At 46.3% G+C, this 24,982-nt stretch overlaps 1 protein-coding gene across 1 annotated transcript; it reads left to right on the top strand.

Moving 5' to 3' along the window:
• Positions 1–898: 898 nt before the first annotated feature.
• On the top strand, positions 899–24,504 carry LOC8030035 (protein app1). The gene is given in 8 exon segments (XM_042292894.1): positions 899–1,134; positions 1,304–1,389; positions 7,370–7,589; positions 11,176–11,262; positions 11,366–11,769; positions 17,563–17,680; positions 17,683–17,760; positions 23,413–24,504. Coding segments are annotated over 8 exon segments (1,296 nt in total). The 5' UTR covers positions 899–953; the 3' UTR covers positions 23,535–24,504.
• The last annotated feature ends 478 nt before the right edge of the window (positions 24,505–24,982 follow it).

The following is a 24,982-nucleotide window of genomic DNA, read 5'->3' as shown; positions in this document are numbered from 1 at the left end:
TCGGGTATCGCAGAAGTTTCTGGCAACGACTGTTCTCCGGTTTGTTGAGTTGTGCCAATTTCGCTCGCGCACCTGACACGGGGAAATCCACTGACCTGTTCGATGTCACGGCTCTCGCCAGCTTCGCGTGAGGAACCCGGGCGAGCATCCTGGCGCTCCGCGGAAGTTTCGGCGCTGGCAGTACTTTCCGCACGATTTGCCCGCAAAGCTCTGTTATGCCGTGTGGATCTTGGCACGACGAAAGGCTTCTTCCTTAAGTATTGTTTCCTTCGGTGCACTCTCCCCATGATTCTCAAGAGTTAGAAAGGCTGGCTGAAGCCGACGAGTCTGGTTTTGTGCTAGTGGCGGTCACCCTCTCGCTGCTCGTGACCAGACAACTACGACGCGCTCGCTCTTCGGCGCCCGACAGCTCAGCTCCTCGTCACTCGACACAGACAACAAGCATTGCCTGGTAACTTTAATCGCGCACCTGGCTGAAGGAGTCCCTCTGCTGGTTCGAGTGTTTCATTTGCGGTGTACAAAGGCCTCCCCTGCACTTCGCTTCACTGTGAACGTAAAAAGGAAAGCGAAAGCGAAAGCGAAACTATAACATGCGTCAATATCACGGGGGGTGGGGCTTGGTGGGGTGGGGTAAAGAAAGGAGAGGGGGGCGAGGAGGATTGGATTCTATTGGCTTTACAAGTTCTTTTGGTGCCTTTTTCTGTTGGCTTTGCTAGTTCATTTTTGTCACTGGCTAATTAATTTTAATTGCTTTCACTTATAATAGTTTTTATTTTTAATGTGTACGGCTGTGTACGTTTGCTAACAATACTGCATCCACCGGTTGAAACATTTTGCTGAAAAACCTTATCCATTTGTTGTCTACGTTTAATCCAAAAAGTTCCACGGCGCCTGGAAACAATGTGAACCGATCAGAAAGCGCGCTGCCAGAAACTGCAGTTGAGAAACTAAACATGTACGCGTATGTGAAATACCTCGATGGCGAAAAATCGATTTTGCCGGTAACTTTGATAAAAAAGTTTAGACCGGCGAGTATCGACGACCTCGATCCCACAGTCGTGAAGCTCGCCTACTGGCGCTCGGAGGCGGGCGAAGAGGAAAATTACTATCCGGCTAATATTACGATGCTCGGAGGTGAGTGCTTTACTTCCTGTTTCCCGCTTAGTTATTTGATGTTTCTGATGCTATCAAGAAAGAATCAAAAGATGACATCTGGGTTTCTGTTGGCGAACGTGCCTTGTATTACTTTTCTGTTTGCGGTCTATTTTGACGTACTCAATACTTTTTTTGCTTATTGTAACAGAGACCAAAAAAGATCTGATCAAGAAGATGCAAGCTGCCCGCCTAGCAATTCCCGTCATTATTGAGAATACTGAAGTTCGACCAAGAGTAAGTATTTGTGTGTATTGTATGGTAACCTCAACAGATTTTTTGCTCTGTCTACAGTGCCGTCCGACGGCACTCCACTCGCGCCTACAAGTGCCGTCCGAAAGAAACTCGGATGACGCGTGTATCACGGGAGCTCGTTAAAGGCCTGTCCAAGCAGGATACTACAAAACTCACGACTCCGGCAAATCGTGCCGCGCTCCGCTACCGGCCGTCGGGGGGAAATTTCCCTCCGTCAAGGCTGCCGGGGGGAAACTTTCCCCCGTCAAATCTCCCCCTCGCTTCCTCCACGGCGGCCTTGCTCCGCTCATCACGTGGGTCTGGAGAGCCACTCACACGCTTTGTTGGCTGTCGGTCGATCGCTCAAGACCGCCGTTTTTCAAGTCCCGAAAACGGGAAAGGAAAGATTAGAGTGTGAGGGGGCAAGCCAGGCGAGCGCGCGTGGTATCCAAGGTCGTGTTATGGTGCCTGGAGCGCGTCTCCGACTGGTGTGTTAAGCGTCCTATGCTGCCCATACACCAAAAGTGGTCCCCAAGTGGCAACAAATGACGTCACATAAGCCGGAGTGTCATGCTGTTGACTGTCGCAATCCCGGTGGTTGGCTTTAGGGATTCTGGCGAAAAGCGCAAGCGAACGCGAGTGTCGCTGTCGTCACGGCGTCCCAGGCGTCCCAACTTTCGGCAGCTGCTACTGTGGACTGTCACAGTGGGGAGCGACCTGCAGCAGAACAGGCGTCTGCTATAGACACGACAGCTGTTGAGACACCGCCAGGGTCGCGACCGGCGACAGCTAGAGTTCCTGTATATGCTACCTACGGTAGCAGAGTTGCGCATTCAGCCTCGGCGCGTGGCCGTAGAGCGGGCTTTCCCGCACGAGATGGATGCTTTGCTCCTCACGTGACTAAATTTGGCGAATAGCGGCGCCGCGCGCGCCGCCGCGCATGGAAAACAGGAGAGGAGGAAAAGGAGGCGGAAAGCAGGGAAACATACGCCGGGGCAAGAGAAACGTCGGCGGAGCGACCGTAAAGGTGGCTTTCTTGCACGCCAACGGATGCTTTGCTCCTCACGTGATGGATCTCCGCGAATAGCGGCGTGGCGGCGCGGGGAAAACAAATGCGCAACTCTGGCTCCCGTAGGGAGCCTATACAGGAACTCTAGCGACAGCATGACGCTTCTATGACGTCATCAGGCGGAAATCAAGGGACCACTTTTTTTGGCCGCGGTAAACACACCAGTCGGAGATGCGTTCCAGGCACCATAGTCTTGTCATCTTCCAGCACTTCTGTGGATTGGATTGGATTCCCGTGGCTCTTGTTCCTAACGTATCTCATAGACAAACAAACTTGGTTGGTTTGGAGTTTAATGAAATAAATGATATATTCTTAAGTTCTCAGTGTTTCTACATACAATTAAAAGTCTCACTGTTGCGCACTGCACTTTATTTATTTTTTTTTGAGCTACGAACGTGGATTTTGACAAAGAAAGCTGAGCCAGGGCGACCGAAACGCACCCTTCGACGCAAGAATGTCCCAAAGCCACCCGAAGCCTGACCTCCTTGGCCTTCGAGCCGAGGCGACTGCGGTACGCGTTGGCGAGGTGAGCCAGACGCAGGTGGCGTGTGACGTCAAATCTCACGGGCACCGACGTCAGAGAAAAGTGGAGGAGGCGAGGAGAGAAGTTGTGGTCGTGAAAATTTTCACGACTCCTTGAAAAATTTTCACGACTCCGACGAATCGTAAAAATAGAAGCGTCCGCTTCAATTTTGACGATTTGTCGGAGTCGTGCGTTTTGTAGTGTCCTGTTTGGACACCCCTTGACACAGCCCCCCGCCTGCGTTCACGCCGCTTCGCGGTGACGGTATGTCGCTGCTAATTACAAATTTATTGACTCATTTGGCCTCGCCGTATACGCCGCTTCGCGACGTCCAGCCGGCAAACCAAGCCCCAGTTTCACCCATGCACCTCCAGAAACGAAGTCCCATACCATTTTGTTCAGCGAAGTTTCGTCAACAACATAAGTTTTTTCAATTGTTAATCGTAAAAAAGAAATGTAAGTATCGCCAAATGCGTCGACAAAACAAACTTTTCGAGCAATAGAAAGAAAAATAAGCCCGCATTGGGGATCGAACCCGGGACCGCTTGCTTAGGGAGCACACATCTTACCACTAAGCTACATTACAGCTTAGAAAAAATTTTTTGAGAACTCGTTTAATACGAGATTTTCGGACGGCACTTGAACGCGTGAGTGGAGTACCGTCGGACGGCACTTGAATGCTCTGCAAGAGTGCCGTCGGACGGTACTCTAGACACTACATTTTTCTAATTCTGCTATATCTGTAACCGCTCCGCGTTCCTAGGCAAGAGAGTGCAAGGAGTTTGCGAGAAAACCAAGCAGTGTTTTTCGGGATGCAACAGTAAACTAGACATCACGGCGAGCTCGAACTCTCCAAGAACGTAGACCTATCGGCTGAAGCAAAGTGCCGAAGTTTCAGAACGTTGCATCAACAAAATAAAAATTTATGGGCAGTTATCGAAAATGTTTAAGAGAAAATGGGGCCGCAGCGTCTCCTATTTGTCTCCGTATGTTTGCAAGCTCTGTCTGCCACCAAATTTTGCACAATTTTGTAATTTTGGTTTTAAACATATTTCTAAATCAATGCCAGCTAACAGTGAAACAATATATTTAAGGGGCACTAAGAAGGTTTCTATTACCCTAGTTACACGGGTGCTCTCAACTGCCATTGAGTGAATGACAGTTGACTCAATCGCGATCGGCCGGAGTTACACGGCGGCACCAACTGTCATCGAGCCGCAGTCGAGCTCAACTGAGCTCCCCTACCTCAGTTCAACTGAAGGGACTTCCCCAACGGAAGTCAAATGGCACCTGTCGGCGGGACCACTGCCGTCGACCATTGTTTGCGAGGCGCTTACTGTTTTGGAATGCAGGGAGAGGCGTCTCGAAAAAATTGTAGCAGCAGATATTCTAGGAAGGAATAGGTTTAGGCGTCCGAGCTTCCGCTAAAATGAGCCACCAAACGAGAGAAGATTGCAGAAGGACCAGGTTTATAAATGGGCAAATAGCCCATTTATAACCTGCGGGCGGTAGCTTGCACCACCTAGACTAAAATATGTGCAACCTAGCCCTGAATCTGTTTTGGTACTTGTGTAAACGCCGCTAAAAAGCAACAAGGTATTGAACATAATGAATAAATAAAAGGTGTGTCTCCGAGTAAACTACCTTAGCAATTAGACTGATCATGTGGCACAAGAACTAGTTTTGTTTTAGCTTCAACTGGGTTCTAGAGAGCCGTGTAGCACCATCTCAGTTCAGTTTCAATCACAGTTGGGGCTAGGGTGACCACCCGTCCCACCACTCGTGGGACTGTCCCGCATTAAGGGCTCGTGTCTTGCGTCATGCGAGAAATTCCAGAATCTTTAGAATGTCCCACATTTCACACTGTCGTAAAATTCACTCTGCAACTCTTGGTGCTGCCGAACAACGGGGCGCGGGGAAGGGTGGAGGTTGCTGGTAATCGTGGGAATCGCAATGGTACGCCATTTTCTATACAAGAATTGCGGGAACTGACTGTCATTCTTGCAGAAGAACGGATGCGCATGTGCTGTTGTGCCTCTCCCCTTGGTGGCAAAATATAGTAAAAGAAAATTGTTTGGCAAAAATTTAAATAAAAATTATCGTAATTACTTTCAAATTGCTGTGTCAATGTTAAAGAGTTGTTGTGGAATTATTTTTTTTTACTGAAGACAGCCACACAAGGCAAAAAGCCTGCAGCTCACAAAGGTAGAAAAGAACATAATGTTAAAATTGGTGTATGACCCCGTTGATGAAAGTAAACGTTTGCAAGGATTAATAACCCAAAAAAGATTTACTGTTTCTTTTTTCCAATTGATGCAGAGTTCTGCTGCAGTCGATTTTTATGTTTTCAACTTCGGCACATTTAATAGCATATTTATCATTAAAAAGATAATACTGGTAGTGAAAATTGTTTGAACTTAATTGGTGCTATACAACTTGCAGGTGTCTAAACAGTACAGGATATTAAATGTGTAACAGAGCCTCGGTTTGTGGTGTGCGTGTTAACTGTCATAGACTCAACGACGGTTCAAAGCGCCCGTGTCAGATGGTCTATTTATGGCTGTAACTCAATTTAGGTGCTTCAAAGCATCAAAAAAAAATTACAATGGTGTGCAGCCAACTCATTACTTCAATATTAAAGGGGTAGGGAAATGAAATTCCAGCGCTCATTTTCTAGCTTGAATGTGTTGCATGTTGCACCCTAACCTCAAAAACACCAGTCTTCCGTAATTTTAAAGCTAAATAAACAATCTTTCAATGCGCACCTCGTGGATGCATGCGGAGCCTCTTTGGAAGGTAATCTAGCAGCGTTGGGGAACTTGCTACGTAGTCGTGACGTAGCAGATTCCTTCGGAGCAGCGCCGCCCTTTGGAATTTCAACATTTTCCTTCTTAGCTTTCCTCCTAGCTGAACTCACAAATCGCGTATTGTACCAAACGGTCCAAGAAGACGGAAAGGAAGGACTCCCCTCTTTCTCGAACCCTCGTTCGTGCAACCGGACACCGCCATTTTCTCCCTAGAAGATTAGCCCGTCGCTCAAAACTCGAACAAAAGTTGTTTTCACCACCCTGTTCAGGCCTAAGCTGACAGTATTGTGGAAGCTACGTGCTCCTTGGGCCAGCCACACGCTTGTCACATTACGGGTGCTTCGAACGGCTCGGTTGTAACATGCTGACGCTATTGACACCACCACAACGCTGACAACGCCATTAAGGGCAAAGCTCATAACCACGCCTGCCTTGCTACTCCACGAACGCGGGAAATCTTTCTGTTTTTGTTTGCGCCGGATATCCCATGACTCATTGCGCTCTCCGTTCGCTTCTCTTCGAGTGCTTGCTCGAGTGCACCGTTTGGAACGAAAAATATAGCCAGTCGTTCAAAATACAAACGTGCGATTATCATTTACGGTTATTATCCGTCATGCTTTACTCATTTCCGAACGAAATCTGAATATTTCAATTTTTGTTTCCGTACCCCCTTAAAAATGTGATAAAAGGTTGTGACATCTCAGACCTACAGATGGCACCACCCGAGCCTGGCCGAACGTGGTTGAACGGCGCTTGTCAGCCGATCACGAGTGATGGCTTCTCGTGCTCTAATATAGATTGAGTTAAAACCACAAATAGACAATCTCGGACAGCTCCTCAGCCCCTTTGATAATGTTGTGCCTCAGTCTTGCCATATGTATTGCTACGTCACCTGGCCGGTAGTTGTCATGGTCTCTGAGCGTACATGTAAAGTGAGGTTTTAGGACATGGATTTCCTTTACGTGTTTGTGGCATCTTAGAAGTGGAGAGCGCACACACCAAGATTGTAGAGCGGCGTAAGAATCCTAAACCAGAATTTTATTCATCAGCTGAAAATGACCCCCTCCCCCCTCGCCCCCCAAGCCATGTTTTACATTATCTTGGCTACTTTTCATGCAACCTTACCAAATATGTTTGCACAACAACAAAAAGATGGCAGTGTCCAGTGCCTCCGCCTTGGAAGCTGGCACCTTTCCGCTGTTGTCGTCATGCAATTGACGAGTAGTCAAGAAAATGTGCAATATCGCGGAAGGCAGGGAAAGTCACTTTCAGCTGCCGTTTGATTGTTCTAAGCTCCGCTATGTCATTGGCACGTGGATTGCTTTGACCGGCTCTCAAACTTTGCCGAGTGCGCAGGCATCTATTTTCTGTTCGGTGTCGTAAGGATGGTGTTTACGCATATTCAATAGCTTTTCATTTCATAAATGTCAGGGGCCATCCTGTCCTGCAAGAAGTAAGTCACAATCATTCTTGTAAAATTTATTGATTCGATCTATGCAGCTCAAAAAAGGAGCTCCAAAACATTGTAATTCTTATAAGCCCTCATTTCAGTTCTTGCTCATATTATTGTGGCCTAATATACAGGTACCAAAAAAGCAGAAGAGAGATGGTCCCAAGGTTCCTAACAGTGGCAAGGGGAAAGGGCCACAGCCAGCAAAGCCTGAGGAGAGAATGAACCCTCTTCAGAGCCAGCTGGAGGAGGAAAATGCGGCCTTGCGGGCAGAGCTCGTGGTAATGCAGGGGGAGTTCCTGGTCGAGCGGCAGCTGACAAGGAGGCTGCAGGAAGCTCTCCTGGACAGGATCGGTATGCTTCTTTCCTTTAGGAGCCCTTCGGTGCCACTGAGACTGGGTACAATAGGAAAAACGGACAAGTTCCCTCCTCAGTTAGAGGCACATGTAGGTCCCCTTTGTTTTTAAATATTTGTCTGTTATTTGGGAAATATTTTTCAATCAGAATATTTTTCAAAAAATGGCGCTCACTGCTACGTGGATTCCATCTTCACTGTGTTTCTGTGACTTGGCGGGCATTAGGTGATTGGATAACCCTGGATAATTGTACAATATTTTGGCTAATCAATAAAAAATTGTTAATTTTTTAATTAATGGTGTAACAGACCATGTTGGAATTGCAGTTTTAAAACGAGTGATTTCAAGGGCTAACCCAATTGAAACAAGTTGTGAAAACTCGAGGGGCTTTGAGATGCTAATGGTGCAATTTTGGGATTCATTACCTGATTCGAAAACCACATGCTGTAACAGCTCAAGAAGTTGCGCACCTATCAGTGCACAAAACAGTTAAATACTGCAAAATTTCGAGCAAGCGCCCCCCCCCCCCTCCCCACGCAAGTCAAAATAACCTGGAAGGGGGGGGGGGGGCGGGCGGGCGGGCTGGCTATCCCGGAATGGCACCGAATTCAAGATGGCGACAAAATTTTTCCGACGGAAGAAGAAAAAAAGCGCATGCGCACGAATTTAATATTTGATCTATCTCTGAGAACATAGACTTTATTAGGCCAAAGATATGTCACTGCTACGTTATTCACTTTCAAAACCACCAAAAGACTCCTCAGAGTCGGTCGCAAGAAAAAGTCTGCAGCATTCCGCGATGTTTCCCAACTGCATGCCGTTGGCTATTTTGACAGCCTGCTCAGAAAGAAGTAGGTTGCTAACGGCTCATTCTGCACTTCTCTTGCGCTCCAGGTATTCAAAAAGCGCGTCGTCCACGTATTCACTGAACACCGGCGCACCGTTATTAGCTTTCGTCGAAGTTTGGCTTTCCCGTAGTTTGGCTGTAGCAAACTCAAAATTCTGGTCCCATTCCCATAGCGGGTCGAGCTTGATGTGTTGAGACGTCTGATATACGTTTTGTAAGAATGCATAGCCGATCTGACACCTCCAAAACAAAGCCAGAGTGGCGCGTGGCGATAGGGCTGCAAAGTAAGGTTGGATTGGATTCTTGGACTGAATTTCACAGGCCAGTGTTGCCTGGGCGTGGTTAGCACGGTGCGTGATCCGGGTGCGTAGCGGGGAGTGGGGGCGCTTTCCCGGAACGGCGTGAAAATGTGAAATTAGCAGTGAAGTTGTGTGGGGTGGGGGGGGGGGGGGGCTTTTGCTGAAGTGGGGGCGCTTGCTGGAAATTTCACGGTAGTCGTTTCAGGCGGCTCGTCACCAGCGCGTTCTTGGCAAATTCGCCCGTCGAGGTAATGACAAGTGCACAAAATGGGTACGTCGCCCTCCGCATCCTGCACTGTTGCTGCGTGCGGTTCTTTAATCTGGCGAAGAAAATGCAAAAGTCGATAGATAAATATCAAGTAGCCCCTTGCCTTTTTGCAAATTGCTTTAATCTGATTAAGCTCTTATAATTGCCGTCTTTAAAACTGCACTTGCGAAATGGCCCATGAGACCACTAATCAAAAAGTTAATTAACATATTTTGGTTAATTAGTCCAAATAATGTCATGGTGGTCGGGTCTAGTGCATGCAGATGGATAGCTAGGTTGTTGAAGTCTATGGTCATGGAATATGTAGGGTGGAAGTTTATAAATGTAGAGATGTTCAAAGCTTTAAATTTTATACTTCTCAAAAAGCGGAGCGGTGCGTGCGTCATAAGCACAATTGTGCATTAGACGAGCAGATTTTTTTTTGTAATAAATGCAGATGTGTGATATTTGTCCTCAATTTCTGACCCCAGACAAGAAAGCAGTAATAAACCTTGGTATATATCAGCGCATAATACAGTTGGTACTTCAGCCGTTCCGGTAAAGGGTGCTTTGCAGATGAAATTAAGCCTATTGATTTTGAGATTTCGTTTCGTTTGACCTGCCATATAGGAAGGTTTCTTACAGCCAGGTACGAGTGTTCACTTTTTAAGGACAAATAGTTGGAATGATCAGGATGATGGAAATAGTAGGGTATATGATGAAAGACATGAATTAGGACACATCGGGACAAAGCAGAACTTGTCTGCATCTACGGTTGTCTGAATAACTAGCCAATTAGTTTATTTTGGTATTCACCCAGCTTGAAGTGCTGCAGCACTCAAAAAAAATTTACGCTCGACCATCTTTTGTGTGGTCAAAGCTGGGGTTCATGGCAGGTGTGTATGGAGTGACGGAAGTGCTACGCCATTTGCGCTAAATTGCGCCCTGAACGTGACTCCAGTCATGTGATTGCTGCGCCAAACTGCGCCAAGGGGCTAACCCTGCTACACGCTGCTACATTTTGCCAAAATATGGGCAAAATATAGCAGCGAATATCAAATACCGTATTTGAAGCTCTTGCACAAAAATTTTAATACACATACAACCCTAATCAGAACTAAAAGATTCCAAAACAGCGAGAGTGGTCAGATGTTTTACTGTAGTGCGAGTTAAATGTTTGAGCATAGTCTGACGACAGTGATGTGCATACCGCTTTATATTATTTTAGTGTGGGGGCAGCATTGTGTTGACGCACATTGTGACAGAAAGGATGAAGGCTGTCCTTTTGCAGCGGTAGTAAGAACGCAGACACCCAGTCGCTAGGCAAGCGGTCTGGTCGTTGACGTGGGTAGTGGCACCAACAACTGCCACAAGTGCTCGGTGATTGCTGCAGTAGGTTGGGAATGCAGGACATTCGATGAACGTCGTAATGTCCTTTGCTAAAACAAGGTTGATAATGGTGCCACTGCGGGACAGACTCATAGTGGCCTCCCTAGGTTTGTACCGGCGAGGAGGGTGATCTACGACGGCGACATTCAGCCAGGCTGTTGTCTGCTTTCACGGCAAAGATCGATTATGCGCGACGCCGATGCCAACATTGCAAACCCCGCAAAACGTCCTTAATGCAGCTGTTGCTGTAATTGCAGTGGTACTTCGGTGTGTGCGGGACGGGTCTTCTCTTTGCTGTTGGTCTGCAGTGAATAGGCTTCCTCTGGACGGTTGTCGCGAGCCACACTGGCTTTTGGAGCCCTCAACTCGAATTGCCCAGAACGGTGAGATCGGGCAGACGACAAACAAAGCGAGGGTCACCACAGAAACCTTTCCTCCTCGCACAGAGGTCTCCCGTGCACCTTGCAGAAAGCCCATGCGTGCGCGGTTGACATTGGTTACGCTCGACAGCAGACGACATTGCAAACCCCACAAAACTTACAAAAGGCAGCTGTTAGTGTAAAAGGTTTATGAATGATGTTTGTGTGCCTTTTATGGACTCGGGTTTTATGGACTCGGTATGAAACTTGGGGTGTTTGCATTGTAATGTTTTTGAGCAGTCTCTTCTTGTATATGGCTTACAGTCCGCTGATGGCTGGTGATCGGTACATGCATCAGCTCGGTTTGCAAGTAGCCCCTGCTTACTGAGGGGCGATTTTTTGCGTGTCTTGCTCGGTAATGTAAAGAGGAAATACATTTGCAGACCTGCTGGTTACCCGCCCAGCCGTGCTGCCTGGAGTGGAGATTATTCCCGAGGCTTCCTGTTTCTCAGACTCATTTGTTGAGACTAGTAAGTGGGATCTTTAGAAAAAGGTTCAGCATTGTAGACTTCACACAGATACTTTATGGGGCACAAGTTTGACTGGGGATCTAATTGAAAGTTTCAAATGAAGCAGGTGACTCCGCCAGCCCAACACCATCAGTCTTGGTACCACCATACCTGGCACAGCCACCCCTAGTCCCCCCACTGGCTTTGGCACCAGAAGCACCAGTACCGCAAGCCCTGGCACCGCCAGTCCTGCCTCAGCCAGTTCCACTACGGCCAATCCTGCCACCACTAGTCCCCCCACAACTAGCTTCGGCAGAACAAGCACCAGTACCGAAAGCCCTGCCACCGCCAGTTCTGCCACAACCAGTTCTGCCACAACCAGTCCTGGCTCCACAAGCCCCAGCACCACCGCTTCTGGAACCGCCAGTCTTGGCGGATCCAGAAATCGAAGTACAAGAGCAAGTGCCAGCCGCACCGCCAGCCCAGGAAGAGCCTGTAGTGCTTCCCGGCAATGCTGCTGAAGTTCAGGTGAAATAATTTTTGTGTATGCCTATAGTCAATGACAGTTCAAGAACGAAGGGCGAGAAAAAGGAAGGGTGGAGAGGAGGAAGCATCCCCCTCTCTCCAGCCTTCCACCAACTTCCTCCTCCCAACCCTCAATTTCCCTCGCCCTTCATTCTTGACTTTTCACTGACTAGTTCCATGCCGTGGCCAGGCAAAGAGCTGCGTGTGGCAAATGGCTGCTCACAAACTGCTCCATCTGTCGGTGAGATTGGGATTTGAAAATGTTGCACTTATAACTGAATATCTGACAGCTAATGTAAGGGTAAGTAGCGCAGCGATTATCGATGGAACAAAATATCTGAGATGTCAACATTCCGAAAACGTGCTGAGCCAATTCTCGGCTTCTAGTGTGATGTCAACAAATGGCAGTGGACCAAATCTGCGGTGCCATTTCTTGGCAGAAAAGAAATTATTTTAATTGGAACCTAAAGGGCGACTCCGGCCAAAGTTAAAAAGGAAACAAATTACTGGTATCGCTTTAGTGACACAGAATACGACCCCAGCCAAAATATTACGTCAAGGGGACGCCGTATTCTCAACTAATGCCAATAATAAAAATGCGACCCGCTGCGAGCAGCCGCTCCTTAGGGGGCCGCCAGCGGATCACCGATCGCTAAAGCAACCTCGGGCGGTGACGTCATGATCATTCTTTTTTTTTTTTTTTTTTTCCTGGTTCGGACGGGCTTGTTTGTTGCGTGGTCGAGCGGGGAAAGTGTGCTTCTTTGAGACGCTACCGCCGCTGCTTCGGCTGGTGCTTGGTGTGTTTAGCCGTTGCTTTATCTTTAGCTCGTGTAGCTTCAGCATAGCCTTTTGTTTATTTGCTTGTGAGGACTCCAAGGCTCATTTTAGCGAGTAATTCGGTGCGCACTCGCGCACCGAAGAAGCACTCTTCCTGCGAAGTTCGTCAGCATGTGGCAGTGGGTCATGTGCACATCGGTTAAGGCTCCAGCTGTCGTCGCCTTCGATGTCTTCACTAAACAACGTGTCTGCTGAAAAAAAAAAAAAAAAGAAAAAGCCCGCCCAGTGTGGAAATTGGCACACGACCTTGACGCAGGGATTCAAAATAAAAAGCTTTCTTTATCCCATATGGAGAAAGGAGGCAGAGATTTTAAAAAAAGCAGCATTTGTGGGTTGCCGATATCTGTCCTGCATTAAATTAGTGAAAAGGATGATTCCAGCCGAACCACAGTGAAGACATAAGGTAAAACATGCAGTCAACATAGCAATGAACTTCGCATTACTAAGTGGTATGTCCTGCACAAAAGGTAAACATGATAAAAGTATCTAGATCAATAAAGCAGTCATTGTCAAATGCAGTGTTGAACATGGAGCATTCACGCTTCGTTGAATGGGGAATGGTGGGCATGTAGATTACAACCACTAACTAGCTCCAATCACAAGTTTTTTTTGTGTTTCTTATGAGTGCGGCAAGCCTTTTCTTTGATATTTTCGCAAATTAGGTTTTTCAAACGTAATTAATTAACTAACTTTACAAAAAGTTAATCAACGCCTGCCGTGCGCGCGTTCCACCGCTCATACAAACAGCAACAAGCAATAGGGTATTTTGCCGCAGAATGTTATTTCCGCCGTTTTAGCAAAATAAACGACTACGGTATTCAATTTGGCGTACGCCATACCCACTACCATAGTCGAAGCAGAGGGGTAGTGAGATTGGTATCCTACATCGACACCGAGCGAGTTCACTCGCCTGCCAGTCGCTAGATTTTGGGTATACGCACTAACTATTGCTACATATGCTGGGTATCTACCACGTATACAGAATTAAAATGAAAGCAACTTACCTTTTATCTTTAAACGGCTAGCGCAACAGACATAGGTGCCGCTTGGACCGCATACTCGTTAAAGCACTTCGTTGAACAAGAACGACGATAACGTGAAGTCCACCTAGCGACTGATGTCCAGTGTTGCTGGGGCCTCGAGCGGCTAGTTTCGATTTTGTTGACCACGCCCCAGACAAAACTTTTGAGGCGTCGATATCTTTAAAAGTATGCACAATACCGAAAAACAAATTACACCTTGTAATTCACGGACGCTGACTGTGCTAGAACAGTCATAATCCCAAAATCAAAACTATGGACCGGAGTTACCCTTTAATGTTGCAAAACGTTTTAATATGGGGGACCTGTTCTTCTGTTTTGCACTCCAGAGCAACACCATGGCTGGTTCTTATGGGAAGCTGGTCTTGTTTTAAAACGACTTCAAAAACTGCCTTAAAAAAAAAAAGGCAGCTTTCTTTTGTTGTTTTTAGGAACATGTGTTTTCTTATCTTTTTGGGGTACTAGCACACCGCTCAATGCTTTACTGAATTTTAGGGCGCCTATTTTTGCGCTTGCAAATGGACGAGAAAAACGGAGCCTCACTATCTGCATTCTCATTTTATTGGTCTCCGAAAAAGAAGTGCATCAAGAGTGACGTTGCGAAAGAGTGTTGGTTTCAATTGGGGGAAAAAAAAAACTCCAACCCAAAAACACTTAAAGGGTTATGACACAAAAATTAAACGGATAGATTATTCTTCAAATGAAATGCTCAAAGGCTACTTAGTATATACACCAAATTACGAAATTTTTATAGCTCTAATAATTGCAATAACCAATTTACAAATTTTTTTCATTTTCATTTAGCAACGAGGCAACGCTGCCCAAGTTAGTCACACAATGGTGTCGATAAACCACGTTATCATGGATGCACTCTCTCATTCTAGGCGCCCCCATGATCGCCCAAGCTCTCCTTGCCGCGGTACGATCAAAACTGCTCATGCAACTCGGCAACCCGAACGCTATTCTCGCTCTCGCCCCCGGCTTGTTGACCTTCCACCCTGCATGCACTTGCGAGATATTGCCGGACAACGGTGACCACAGCGAGTTTGACCGTAACTCGCCGTCGCTGGAGCTGGTCGCCAGCGGATCGCAGTCAAAATGAACAGCTTCCAACATCTCTGGATAGCAATCACTCTCATCGCTGCTGCGATCAATGTTGAACACTTTGACAAGGCGAGCAGTGCCGTAGACGTAATCGTCATGAACCACATGCTCGAAACGCGGAAGGTAAACGAGGAAGCTGAAGCTCGAGACTCCCAAGAGAGGCAAGTCCGCGAGTGCGTGCAAGGGGGCGCCGCACGGGAGGCTGGCTAGTTCACCAGCCTCCCGCTCCGCCTGGATCCGCCCCTTCGAAGGACCAGCATATAAATCAATTTATCCACAAAACTATCGCGCCATTTTCAAAACAAACTTGGCAGAATTATAGGAACGTACAATGGGTCCTAGCAGTATTGTTTTCTCATATTTTACTTTTGGCGTGTCATAACACCTTTAAAAGAGGTTCACAACGTTTCAAGGTCGACTTGACCCTTTCTTCTGAGGGTGACTATGTGGAATGGGGCAGCAACAGCTTCGACCTCTTCCTTTTCTACCTTCAAGCATCTGCATTGACTCGCTGCATTGCATCGCGTCGCGCTGCATCATGCAGCGCATCACCTCCCCATTGTCTTGTTTGAAGGGTCGCAAAGGCAACTCGTAATCACATCTCGTTGCAAGCGGACACAGCGCAGCCAAACGCTAATGTCTGAACCAGCCTGTTCAGATATTAGCATTTGGATAAAGTCTGATGCAAGATTTGATGCAAGTGCTCTGGGTCTGGTGCACTGGTCGAAAACGCCTTCACTCCAGAATCCGGACTGAATCGTCAGTCGGATTTAATTAGTTTACATACTGCGCTATACACATCTTTTTTTTTTGTACTTGATAGCATGCGCAGCAACTTTCGACTTGAATCCCGTATGACTGTTGAAGTGGTACTTGCCCATAGCTCTCATTGCGCGAAAAGGCAGACAAATCACGACGCTTTGACACGAACTAAAGAACAAAAGAAAACCTACCAAGAGCGTACAGTGGCGTTCAGAAACCAGAGTGCACGCGCGAACCGAGCCCGCTGAATCCCCATTCCTCGCGCGTGCCACGGAAGCTGACATATCCTTCATCTTTTCTCAATGTCTTCCAGCCGCAACATAAACGCATCCCGACGGTGCGGCCAAACAGGATCGAGGTCGGCAGCCATTGTGCCATACGGTGATACGGATGAATGGAGAGCAAATATCGGGGACGCGGAGACGTGCTGCTACGTGCTCAGGCGGTGGCTAGTGCCACCTAGCGATATATATTCATAGAAACTTTCATGCATTGCAGTCGGCGCACCTCAGAAACAAGGTGGTGCGGTGCATACATGAATAATTTCTCTTATTTTATTTTGAAATATTTTGTCCTAAGTACGGGGGTGCGGCCCTTACACGCAATTATACGGTACTATTTAATAAGTATTTTAATTGCTTGTGTGAGATAGTTCTATCATCATATACATGCAAGGTCACTTTCTGCTGGGCAGAAAATCTTTCCTCAGTATATAAGCCTACAGCACAAAAACAAAACAAGTACACAGAGAGAGTGCACCGTCCTTGTTATTTTGTTTCCCTATCTTTTTGTGTATTCATTCCGTTTTTGCACTGTAGGCTTATACGATGCATCACCAACTTGCTCAAGCTGCCACCTTCTCCTCAGTGTCGTTTCCCCCTTCCTTCTGGCTGTGTTCGTATTTCCAAAAAAAGCTGGTGAGGGAGTTTATCTCCTCAGAAAAGAAAACAGGCCTCATACTTTATGGGAGAAGGTAGAAATTTAAAGGGGCCTTGCAATCTTATTTAAGCGTCTACCTTTTTTTGCGGTTTCCACGTCTCTTGGGGTTAGGGCAAGCCAGCGGGCACGGAGAGAGTAACTAAATATCAGTGCGTCATATTTTAACCGGACGACGCGGAAACCTCCTCCACCGACGAGGGCGACCCGCGGTATCGAAAGCACGCAAAATGTAACGTCTTTGATCCTAGGCTTACCACTGGTCAGAGCCGCTAAAAGCTTCTTTTTAGTCGACCTACAAAATATAAGTGGCACGAACCGTTTCAATTACTTATAAAAGTAGTTTTTGTTCACTATTTTAGATCAGAAAAGAAACAGATGCTGTTTATAAAGTGCGGAAACAAGAAATGACCCGTCGACATACCCGCCACCAAGCGGTGGAAAAGGCGGCACATACTAGAAAAAAGTAGTGGGATCAGGCGCCGACACAGAAAGGTCCCGGATGTACGCGGCGGCGCTGCGGTCGTATGGATATGAGGATCCGACCGGCTCCGAGCGTTCCGAAGGCCTTCGGAACGCTCGGAGGTTTGGCCGTTTCGCGGTATGGCAGCGCGAAGTGGCTCCCATTCTGAACTGATCTTCACCCCGTGTTTGCTGTCGTTTGTGGCCAATGAGGTGTCATGCCGAATTAGTGCTTAATCGCGCAGCAAATGCAATGAGAGCCGCTCTGGTTGCCCGCTGCATACAGCCTAACCAGAACATGCTTTAGTGGCACCCTCTCGCGCCGTCGACACGGAGTGTGGCAGCCGTGAGCTCCCGCGATGAGCCCACTACCCCTTCCCTAGTTCAAGGCCACTCAAGCAACCAAGGACGTCATGAGGAAGCTTATTTTTTGCTTGTTTTTGTAATTTTAATTTGCCTATAACTTTTAAAACAAAGCGAATTTCGAGAAAAGAAAAGTTTCACTAAGTTACTACGTTCAGTACGCTCAGGTTCGGTGCAAATTAAAAACCAGTAAAAAAAGTCCTTGCAGGGCCCCTTTAAGGGCTCTTCCTACCTTTCTGTGTATATGTCAGGTCTAAGCATAGGATCACATGCATTCCATTTCTACTTTCAGCCATTTCTGGAGCCCGGTGACATGGAAGCACTGATGGATGCAGGCACGGACTCCATATTCGTTCGGGACATCTGCAGAGCGCTATGGCCGGATAACCTGAGGAACAGAAGCCTCACAGGGACCCCTGCCGTCGTCTTTTGAAAAGTGGCGCATTGGGAAGGCAAGCCCTGACTCCTCAAAAACTGAAATATATTCGCCGTAAGTAAGCATTCGTTTACTTCATTTAAAAACGTTAGTCTCTTCCTTTCTTTTGTCTGCCTTTTCGACGATTCAATATATTTCTTCTAGCGTCAGGGCGGTCCATTTTCTACACATCGTCGTGCGTAGTAGTGCGCCGCAGTGTGCCAGCACGTGCTGCAAACGTGTGGAACCGGAGACAACCAGAAGGTTTCGAGCATTGAGCTTGTTAACTTTTGCAAAGACAGGAGCGAGCGCGACAGATCAATGGCAGAGGCACGGAGAGAATGCAGGTAATAGCAGAGCAGGAGTTGGCAGGAAACTGAACATTGTCATTCTTTCATGGAACAAGAAAGACAGAAAGGGGAATCAAAGTAGAAAGAGAGAAGAGCGGTGGCGCAAGGGGAGAACGTAGGACATACTGTTCTAACGATGGGGACGAATCTCTGGAATGTTTCGCTGCTGCTGCTTGGGAGACTCGCGTGCCTGTGTGCACCTGCATTGTTTGGTTCTCAGTGTTTTCCCGCAGGTCATCGTATGAGGAAGGACAGGTGAATCTCTCAACGTGTTATACGGACATTGCTTTTATGAGGAGCTAGCCAGGACTGTGTTAATTCGTTGTGAAATGCAGGACGTCGCATAAACCAGGGATGTGTAATTGAGGTTCCCCTCTAATCTGGGCCGCACTGCTACTGCGTGGAAAAATCTCAACTCCCAGCTGTTGAGCTTTCCTTTGAAAGCTCTGGGTTGAGGTATCATGTGTGCCACTTTCCAAAGTAACTGTGTGAGCCAAAGGTTGTAGTACCTTTCCACATATGCGAAAAAATATACTTTTCGTGGCGGCACTGGTCAGCTGAAGGGACTGTTTTCCGCCCACATGTCTATAAACCTTGTACGAAGAGCCTTTTGTAGGCACAAAGATTGGTTGCCACTAGTCATGACAGCACTAAGTATTGCTGTTTTCCCTCCAAGACTGTATTTTCCAGGAGGTCAGTTTCGTGGCAGTGGCATCACAGCTTTTTCAGGCCCAACAGTGGTACAGCGACAAGGGCACATTTTATGCCAGCAATTATTTATTTATTTTTTAGTTTAAAAATACTGCCCATCCCCATGAGGGTACGGTACAAACAAAATCAAGCAGGTATCGGTACAAATGAAAACAACACAAAATTTTTTAGGCACGCAAAAAACGGTAATTTTTACTCAAAGTTCAATGAAGTTTGAGGCATCATACACGAAATGCATTTGCAGTGACCTTTCTCTACAGGCTTCGACAGTGAAGTAAATAAAAGGCAAATTGTGTTGAGTTCGTTGAGACAGCGAAAGGTCAGTCTGCCTCAGATTGGCTCTAAGTTTTCTGCCGTAAATGAGCCATATAACCAGTGCAGCATGACTGCTAGCCTGGGGTCTTTAACGTGCATCGCAGAGCAGTGATTACACGTATGCGCGCCAGTACGATGCTCATCCAGATTGAAACGGGCAGGGCAGGGATCGAACCCAAGATCCCTGGGTTCTTCATCGCGAGCTTTCGCTCCACATGCTCCAAGCTAAGACGCGTTAGGCCACTCGGCCACCGTTTTCCCCCGACAGTGAAGTAGGGATTGATAAATTTATGTAGTTATAAGGCATGAAATCAAACATCACAAAGAAAAAAATCCGTACCCCTATTGTTAGGGGCTCTGATGCCTCATTTTCAATGAGCAAGCGTCATGCTCTCATGTATAGATTGTTTTATGGTGGGTGGCACCATTTTGAGACTGAGAGAGAAGATGGGAAAGGGGGGAGGAGCTACCGGTACTTTCTCACTTGCTGGTGTGTTAGAAAGAGGGGAAGTCCCGGATGAGAGTCTTCGCCCGTGTTGATTGTATGCATTGCGCGAACTTCGTTTGCGCTTTCTTCTCTGTTTTAAACTCCCAAACCTAATTAGAGCCACAGGCTTCACTGAAGACAGTCCTGCGGTCATTGGGCCACCATTTCTCGGTTATAGGGTGCACAAATAACTACAGAAAGCGTCAAATACTCTCCGAGGATCTATGTAGCTTGCACGGAATCCGGCAATGCGAGTGTGGCTGCAGTGTCTTAAAGCTCCATCGCTTTCCACATGACCCTGATCTCCGGCGGCAGTGGGTTGCATCCGTAAACCGAAAAGACGTTTCCCCAATACCATCCTCTGTGCTCGGAACATTTTGTGAATGGAGCGTCCACCGAACTTAACGCTGTACCGTCGATGAACATGGGGTACGCTCGCAAGGTGCCTGCAAGCTTTCTTGTGATAAGTGTTGTTTCAGCTTGTAACTTTTTGTAACTGAATTTATCCTAATATTTATGTTTTGAAGTGGTCACACTGGCTCGAGTTTATCATCTACAATAATTAGTCGAAGGCTAATTTCTGCCGCCGGGTGTGACTGGAAATTGTCGATAAGTTAGTTCTATCGGTTTTCCTGAATCGCGATCTCCTGCGCAATACCAGTTAGCCATGAATTTATGTTGACTGTCGCAACGTGACAAGATTCTGCTTATTTTCAAATTTCAGTACATAATGTAGCTGAAAAGAAACCTTCAATTTCTGTTGCTGAAAGTTGAAACATGCTCATGCATCGATTTCGAATCGGTAAATCATTGGTCGTCTCGCTTCGGCCATAGGCCCATCTCGACTTTGCCGTTTTCAGTTCTCGAAAAAAGACACACTCTTGATACAGGGTCCTCAAATAAAACGTGTTGACGAGTGTCTTTTGTCGAGAACTGAAAATAGCAAAGATGAGATGGGCCTATTGCTGAAAAAGTCAATCAATGATTCAACGATTCAAAATGGATGCATGAGCATGTTTCAACTTTCAGCAACAGAAATTGAAGGTTTCTTTCCAGTTACATTGTGTGCAAATTTAGAAAATAAGAAGAATCTATTCGCATTGTGATGGTCAGCATGGGTTCATGGCGCTCTGGTATCACGCAGGAGATTGCGATTCAGGAAAACCGATAGAACTAACTTATCGACAATTTCCAGTCACACCCGGCGGCAGAAATTAGCCTTCGACTAAGTATTGTAGATGATAAACTCGAGCCAGTGTGACCACTTCAAAACATAAATATTAGGATAAATTCAGTTACAAAAAGTTACAAAAAGTCATGTGGAAAGCGATGGAGCTTCAGGACATTGCAGCTGCAATCGCATTGACAGATTCCGTGCAAGCTACATAGGTCCTTGGACAGTATTCAACGCTTTCTGTCGTTACTTTTGCACCCTATAACCAAGCAATGGTGTCCCGATGACCGGGGGACTGTCGCTATATAAGCATGTGGCTCTAATTACGTTTGGGATTTTAAAACACATAAAAAAAGTGCGAACGAAGTTCGGGAAATGCATATACCCAACGCCGGCGAAGCCTCTCATCTAGGACTTGCACTCTTTTCTTTTGGGGGGAAGCTCCGGTAGCCCTTTCCCCCTGTAGTGGTTTCGGGCCCTCATCACATCATTGTCTTGGAGGTGTGACATCAACCCATCCACCAACTACAAACTGTCGAGATAGTCACGAGCTATGTGAGATGGCTGCATCGTTTTTTTATGCATTGATCAGTTTGCAACTTCTGATGCTCTATCCTCTTGCGTTTTGAAATAGGTGAATAGACAACGAAACTTCATTAATAAATATCTCAAAGTCCCGTCCCATTTTGCAAATTGTTTTAGGTTGGGCTAGCAGGGTGTCTACCGACGGTGAAAACCGGAAATTGTCAGGGAATTTTAACAAACCTGGAAAAGTCAGGGAATTGTCAGGGAAATTTCCAAAAAGATTGCGGAGTCAGAGAATTTATCCCATGCTTGCCCGCTTACGCTAGAAGCGCCAGGCACGGGCAGGCATAGCCTTGAGCGCAGTCAAGTGCGGCGTCGCAACCCCCTAGGCACGACACGACCCGCCCAAGCTGACGGGCGCAGACGGGCGGGTACAGTCGCAGTTCCGCCATGGCAACTTTCCACGCGCTGCGCTTCACACAAGAGCATGTGCGAAGCTGGCGGCTCATCATTTTTTTAGTACACTCTGAAGCCACTAAATAAGCTACACCTTAGAGTAGCAACGCTAAAGTATGGCGGCTCAAGATGTACTCACAGTTGCTAGTGAAGCAGAGTAGCAGCAGCCATTTTCTTTAGTTTGTGACGAGTCAGGGGGTGTTGCTCTATTACGAGGAGAAACAGATACTCTAGCCGATACTAGGTGGCGCGAGTCACCACTCACTCAGAGGAAAACAGGCGTCGTTCATTCATCTACCCTCTGAGGGGTGCACGCCTAGCGGTCCATTCGTTTGTCAGATATGGTGTTTTCGCGCCTCCCTGTAAATGCAACTGGATGCCTGCACTCTACAAGCTCTGCCACGTGCGTTTGTCGCTTTGGGTTGTGCTTTCTATTGTGTAAGTTTCCGGAAGTGGAGATATGTGAAAGTGACTATGTTGCTGTCGAGGAAGTGCTCCTTCAACTGGACAAACCCGGACATATCAACGAATGCAAATTGGATTTGGCCCGTCCCAAATAATCCAAATAGAGCTTACTGCACAATGTGCTGCAAGAAGTTCTCCTTGAGCAACATGGGGAATAGGGCGATTACTACTCATGTTGAGGGTAAGAAACATCAAGCTGCTATGAAATATCTGCAAGGCGTTTCCCAGATCCCAATCGTATTTTTCAAGATTGCGACAAATGTGGACTAGCCTTCCGCGACAGCAACGGGCATTTTGTCCAGAGGTAGCGATAGTGCTTGTAGGGCTCCAGCAATGCATCTAACCACCGCCACGGAAGCTCTTAGGCCCTATGTGAAGGCGTTGGTGGGTGGCTTTTTATTGAAGAACGAAGTCACAAAGGGGGCCGAGATCATGTGGTGTTTGAACACTAGTTACTCGTGGATCTTTCCGTTTAGCGGCAGCATCTGCCTCGCTGTTTCCGTTGATGTTCCCCATGTGTGAGACCGCCAAAAAAATGCAGCTTAGAAAAGACAAAGTGGGATATACCATATGTCATGGTATCGGCCCATACTTTCAAGAGAAGTTGCTAGCAAGCCTTTCTAGCGTGCCATATCTGCTGGTTGCTTTTGATGAGTTTATGAACAAAGTAACTCGGAGAGAAAAAATGGATATGCTGGTCAGGTACTGGGACCAAACTCCCTGAAACAGTAAAGCTTGGTCTATGCTGTATTCTACACATCTTCCGAAGTAAATAAAATATTTTGCTTTGTGAATAGTGTCTATCTATAATATATTTTGTTATGGTGTCGGTAGTTGTGGGTCAGAAAATTCAATTAAAATAGTCATGGAACACCTGAAAAGTCGGGGAATTAAAAAAAAAAAAGCAATTTGGTAGACACCTTGGTTAGGCTCTAATTTTAGCTGCCTCAAAACTGCAATTACGACATGGCCCGTAAGACTACCAATTAAAAAGCTAATGAACAAATTTAGGTTAATAATCAAAATATTGTTGTGGTTATCCACCCATCTAATGTCCCCCGAGTCCCTACAACACCCAGTGAAGACAGCATCGATGTAGCAATGAGCTCTCTTTTTCAAGGAACCGTTCCAGTTTTTACCTGTGTTCTGTTCTTCCTTACTTTTTTTTAAAATTCTCTCGGATGTTGTTTAAGGTCTTGCGTCCACTGGTACAGTCACCTACTTAATATTACATTATATTCCAGGTGCCCTCGCAGCATACATCGAGAGGAACCCGTCACCAGTTGTGTCGGCCGCCCTGAGACTTGGTCAGCTCAACACGCACATCCGGAGGCTGCTGGGAGACGAGAACAGAAAGCACCACTGAGCAGCAGCAGCAGCAGATTTTATACTCCGTGACAACAGTTGCGTGCAGTACAGGCAAAGGCAACGCCAAGCGAGGGGAGAAAGGGCAAGTAATAAGAAGGCTGGCTAGGAGGAGAGAATACTCTTTTCTTGAACGTTCCTAGTGCTGTCCCTTTGTCCCCTCATCCTCCTTCGCCCTCCTCTCCCGTCCCGCCTTCCTAGTGTTCGCCCTTTCTCTCTTTGCCTGGTGTTGCGTTCGCCTGCACTGCACACAGCTACAGAGTATAACTGCACTTTTATTGGAATTAACTTTCTGTTGCTTTTTTACTAAAGCATTTTTTTATATTTTTAGTAACGGAGTGTCACATCTCAAGCTGAGTTCTTGTTTTTAATGTATCTTTTCTAAAAAAAAAAAAAAACTATGCTCATTTAATTTGGCACATATATTCTACATGTTACTGGCTTTGAACTGAACCGAAAAGAAAATAAATATGAGCATGCAGCATGCAAGAAAAAAAATAGTTTTCTAGTCATAAGCCATTAGGGGAAAACTTTTATATTTAAAATTTTTTTACGTTATAGTGTAGTGAATTCTTAAAACATTTCGGTTCAAACTATTGGCAAAATATTTTATTATAAGGTGTAAAAGTTCTAGTGTAATCGGATAAGTAGTTTCTTAGTCAAGGTATATTAAATTTATAAAAATGTCATTTTGGGAGCGCTGATTTTGGTGCCATATGCAAGTGGCTTGGGACGCTCACTCACTCTTGTTGCTTGCTTGTTTTGTTCCTTAGACTGCACATAATGTTTTAACACTAAAACTGCAAAATCAGTTTGAGCTAGAGGCAGCAAATGTTTGGAATATACATTTATAATTCTAGTCTTTCATATTTTTAAGTCACTATAGAAAAGCAAACATTTTTAATATATTTGTAACCATCTCGTCGTTTAGGTTTTTATGGCAAGAGGCAAAGCTCTTAATATAGTGTATGGGCAAAAGAATATATAACCGCTTTAAAAAAATTGGAAATGGAAGTTTCATATAGTTTTGTACCTATGTGGTACAGTGTTTATGATCTGCTTGTATACATCTTTATTGTGCTTCCATTTGGAAAATAAAAAGGTGTGTTATGAAGCTTGAGTTTCTCCGAAATGAAAGATAAGTTGGAAACCTAGGTCTTTAGATACGTTTTGTAAGAAAATCTACCAAACCGTTGCATTTACACTGTCAGTGTTCGACAATGACCTTGAACAAGGTTGCGTGCTGGTTCATGCCTGTGAAACCAGCACAATTTTATACAACTCGCTTCTGTGATTATCTCATATTATGATTTAAATGTATAATCTAATTCAATTGTATGGTCCTTGCAGGCACGTAGCCAGGGGGGGGGGGGGGGGGCCAAGGGCCCGGGCCCCCCCGAAATCTTCCATTTTGCTGGGGCCTCCTCTCCCCCCTCCCCATCATACAGC

This window comes from Ixodes scapularis, unplaced genomic scaffold (assembly GCF_016920785.2).
Source record: "Ixodes scapularis isolate PalLabHiFi unplaced genomic scaffold, ASM1692078v2 PGA_scaffold3__209_contigs__length_174095766, whole genome shotgun sequence".
Taxonomy (NCBI): domain Eukaryota; kingdom Metazoa; phylum Arthropoda; class Arachnida; order Ixodida; family Ixodidae; genus Ixodes; species Ixodes scapularis.
Note: the sequence above shows the minus strand (reverse complement) of the source record. Positions and strands in the feature narration are given on the sequence as shown.